Raw genomic sequence first — 4038 nt, 5'->3', positions numbered from 1 at the left:
CCTCGTGCCATCGTCACCATGAAGAATCACCACCGCTGTCACGCTGCAAAGCCCACTTCAGGCCATCGTTGCTGTAAGAATCGCGGCACTCAACACGAGAACCTGCAACCACCACATCTTCATCCACGACGTCATCAAACCTGCAAACCACTAGAACCATAAATCTGCTGAAGGACCACGAGCTTAAATCGCAAACCCCTATCGCGAACCAAATGTGCGAGCTTCTTGCCGCCGTGAGTATTCTCCACCTAGTATGAACCTGCGAAAAGAAATCAGAAACCCTTAAGCAGTTCAAGACCTTGATCGCGATCCAGTAGCAATGACCAACTTGCGCCTCCATCCATCGTCGAGAATCGCGAGCAACCTTCCTTCGCGACACAAGAGTAAGCAGTTTCCCCTATCCATCAAAACCCTAATTTTGGGTAGGAGAAGGGGCTGCCATGTGTAGTATCCACCTCAACCTTAATTGCTTACCACGTCACCACACACACAACATAAAAATGACATGTTACCACTATGTATTGTCATATCATCAGACCATTAACTCCTTTTGTTTCTTTTTAATGGAAGAGAGAATGTTGACACAATTTACTAAGTAAAGACCAACTAGACACTTTTTTAAACTAGACACCTAATTGACATAATCGAGCAAAAGTGGAGACAAAATAGACTATTAAACCTATACTAAAACATACGTTATGACAAATCTCCTTATAAATGACCATATCCATACATATCATCCACAAATAAAATAAAATAATTTTAACCCTTGTAGTTTTTTTACAATTTTTTTATAGTCCAATGTTTAAATAATAAAATAATTAAGTGTCATCTTTTAAAAATCACCATTACTTTTAACTATTTTCAAGGTCCTTATATTCTTTCTAACATAAAAAAAAAACTTTGTCACCAAAAATTTACTTATGAGGAAAGTAATAAGTATATGATTTCCTCATATTTTCTTCTAACTTTCACATAGAATGACATGTCCTAACATCCCACAGCACATCACCTGTCCTAACATCCCACAAGACCCTCATAAGACTAAATGTTTTTCCTATGAGTTGCTTGATTTGGTAGTCATTTATCATAATTAACCTAGCTCAATAATAAGATAAACACATTGTATAATCAAACATATATTTCTAAGCTGAGAGAGACGTGAAACACCCTATCTTAACTAAATGAAGAGGTAAATCAATCTCATAAGTCATTGGACCAATCATTGGCAGAATATGATATAGCTCATTGAATTTAGAAGAAAAGTTCTTGGACCGGATAGTTCAAACTTTTGTCTGTTTTGTAAGGCTTTCATCTTCTCTTATATTCACCTAAGATGTAACAGTTATAATCCTATTAACATTGACTTTGTATCTCGATATCAACATAAAGAGATTCTACATTTTTTCCTCTGTTCACATAAAATTATGTTTATACTTACATGAACTTCACCAAAAACAACACTTTATTCAATCAGTCTAGGTAATCCAACTAATAAATCCTTGAAAATATTTTAAAGAATTGGATTATTCTCTCTGCCGGACCATGTTTCTCTCAACTTCTTGTTTTTAATATTTTTTACTAAAACATCAACTATTGGTATTTTAAGTTTTAATAATTAAATTTTATCTAATCATTATTTAAAAATAATTTTAAAGTGGATAAGATTTTGAGCTTGAAAAAAAAAGAAGTAAAAAGTGAAAAAGATTTTGAAAGATTGTACTTGGTAGTGCAAGGTCTCTCTTGGCATGTTTTAAAAGAATTAATTTATGAAATTTAGTCTGATTTGCACACTTAATCAATGGTATGATTATATGATAATCTAATGAGCTAATTGTATTTTGCTTAGCTTAACCTTTTCTTGGTTTTCATTTTGAATTTAACATCTGAAATCCCCATCTCAGTTCAGATCTCCCATATAATTTCCATCATGTGTCCAACTGTGACCATCATTCCCCTCTTCACAGTTCACACCACCCAACCTAATCAATTTCTTATACATTCCACCCAATTTCTTGTCTCTCTCGATTGCATTACACACTTTTCCAATAAACACAGGTAAACACCATAAATGATCCAAAACCATAATGTATTTAAATATATTAACAACAACAAATAACATCGTATCAAAGTTTTACAACTGTAAATGATCAAAACTCCCCTTTCCCAACCTCCACCACTCTTACACTCCTCACCAAACTCTTCTATTTCCCGATTTACCCCTTCACAGTTCCAACATTCCCCACAACTCCCTACTCCCACCACATTGCTAAATTCCCAATTAACCCCTTCTTCGGTTTCACCTGTTGTTCTCGATGACCATGATTCTTCGTTCAGCTCAACTTCCCTCACCGCTTCCCAACCCTGTGTTTCCCAATTTACCCTCGATTCTGTTGCTAATTTACTAATTCTACTTTTAACTGAATTTTCATTACGGTTAAATTCTAACCATCCTTCTTCTTCAAGGTCGTTATGTTCTGCCTCCGCGAACTCCGAGTCAACCCAGTCCAGAACGCAACGAGGCGACGATTCAACTACGGCGTAGGGAAGCAAAAATGGATGCTGCAGCAGCCGATCGCAGCTCCACCGCTCTCTCCATTCTCTTCTCAGACACTTCTCTAGAAAATCCTTCCCTAGCTCTGACAGTTTGCTTGGAAACTCCGGCAGTTCGTCCGAGTAACCGATTCGACTCAGCGTGTCCACACCGTGATCCTCCCACGGCGGTTTCCCGTTGACAATCTCGATCACCGTGCAACCCAGCGACCACACATCTGACTCCGGCCCCTGCCGCTCCCGGCGCACCACCTCCGGCGCCATCCACATCGGACTCCCGCGGGGCAACAAATCCTGCGGGACTTCGACTTCCACTGCCGAGCCGAAGTCGGCGAGTTTCGCTGCCGCACGGTTGCCGGAGAGGAGCACGTTCCTCCCCTTGACGTCGCAGTGAACGAAGCCGTGCGCGTGGACGTCACGCAGTGCGCTCACTAGGCACCACGCGTAGCGCCTCACCAAACTCTCGTCCACGTCAGCGCGGTCCAGATCAGCGACGGTGCCACCTGGCATGTACTCAAGATGAAGGTTCCTGAACGACGCCGTTCCGCCGTGTTCGAACGTGACGTCGTCGCCGAGATAAGCGACCACGTGTGGCGACGCCACGCGTTTCAAAATCTCAATCTCGTTCTCCAACACCTCCAGCCGACGAGGGTGCCCCAATCCACGGTCGACGGACTTCACCGCGAATACCCGACCATCAGCTGTGGAAACCGCCGCGTTGACAACTCCAAACGCGCCCTTCCCGACGCACCTGCCTCTCAGCCAAGAAGTCATAATTTAATTTTTCTCCGTCTGTTTGAGTTGGAACTCTAAAGTTGTGTAATTGACGTTTGTACGTGAATTGCCTGTGGGGGTATATATAAGCAACGCAGTGGGTTGGTGTTTGGACGTTTGTTAGTTCTATTAACACGACATAACATTCGGTGTCTGTAAAAAAAGGTTCGGTTGTTGTACAGCGTGGCATTTATGAAAGTGGATAATTAAGAAAAAGCGGTGGTGACGTTGAGATGGACATCTGAAAGTTTTGGGCGGTAATGTTTTTGACGTAAACGAAGGATTGTGGGAATGAAGCACTGGACACTGTTCTTTTCTTATGGAGATGGATTGGTTTTTTAATCCTTATCCACACCACTTCATCATTCAATTTCCATTCCACTTGTCACTCCACCACTTTTTACATTAATCTTTTTCTTCCATCTTCATCAACCTCAATATAATAACACCAAAATTAATCTAAATATTTTTCCACAACATCTATTTAATGTAAAAGGTAATTTTTTTTTTTACTTTTAGATGGAAGCAGAGATGAGGGGTGACATTATTGTTTTATGATTATAATAAAAGTTGGGGGGTGTGTGAGAAGAGGCGTTGGGTTTTAATTGACTATTATAATTATTAGGACATGGAAGGAGTTGATTTTGTGGTTATATATTGTCGTGTTGCGTGGGAATATTAATTGGAACATGTGGTTGTGAAGGGGAATGG

General features: G+C 40.5%; 1 protein-coding gene across 1 annotated transcript; it reads right to left on the bottom strand.

Moving 5' to 3' along the window:
• Positions 1-1946: 1946 nt before the first annotated feature.
• On the bottom strand, positions 1947-3657 carry LOC124845035 (mitogen-activated protein kinase kinase kinase 18-like). The gene has a single exon (XM_047322061.2). It carries the CDS (start codon positions 3325-3327, stop codon positions 1987-1989), a length of 1341 nt encoding a protein of 446 aa, XP_047178017.2. The 5' UTR covers positions 3328-3657; the 3' UTR covers positions 1947-1986.
• Positions 3658-4038: the final 381 nt, after the last annotated feature.

The sequence above is a fragment of the Vigna umbellata genome, chromosome 1, assembly GCF_029865625.1.
Source record: "Vigna umbellata cultivar VRB3 chromosome 1, Vumbellata_1.0, whole genome shotgun sequence".
In the NCBI taxonomy this organism is placed as follows: domain Eukaryota; kingdom Viridiplantae; phylum Streptophyta; class Magnoliopsida; order Fabales; family Fabaceae; genus Vigna; species Vigna umbellata.
Note: the sequence above shows the minus strand (reverse complement) of the source record. Positions and strands in the feature narration are given on the sequence as shown.

What these genes read in the sequence shown, in the direction of transcription:
- LOC124845035 (XM_047322061.2), bottom strand. Translation starts at nt 3,327, where the DNA reads ATGACTTCTTGGCTGAGAGGCAGGTGCGTCGGGAAGGGCGCGTTTGGA.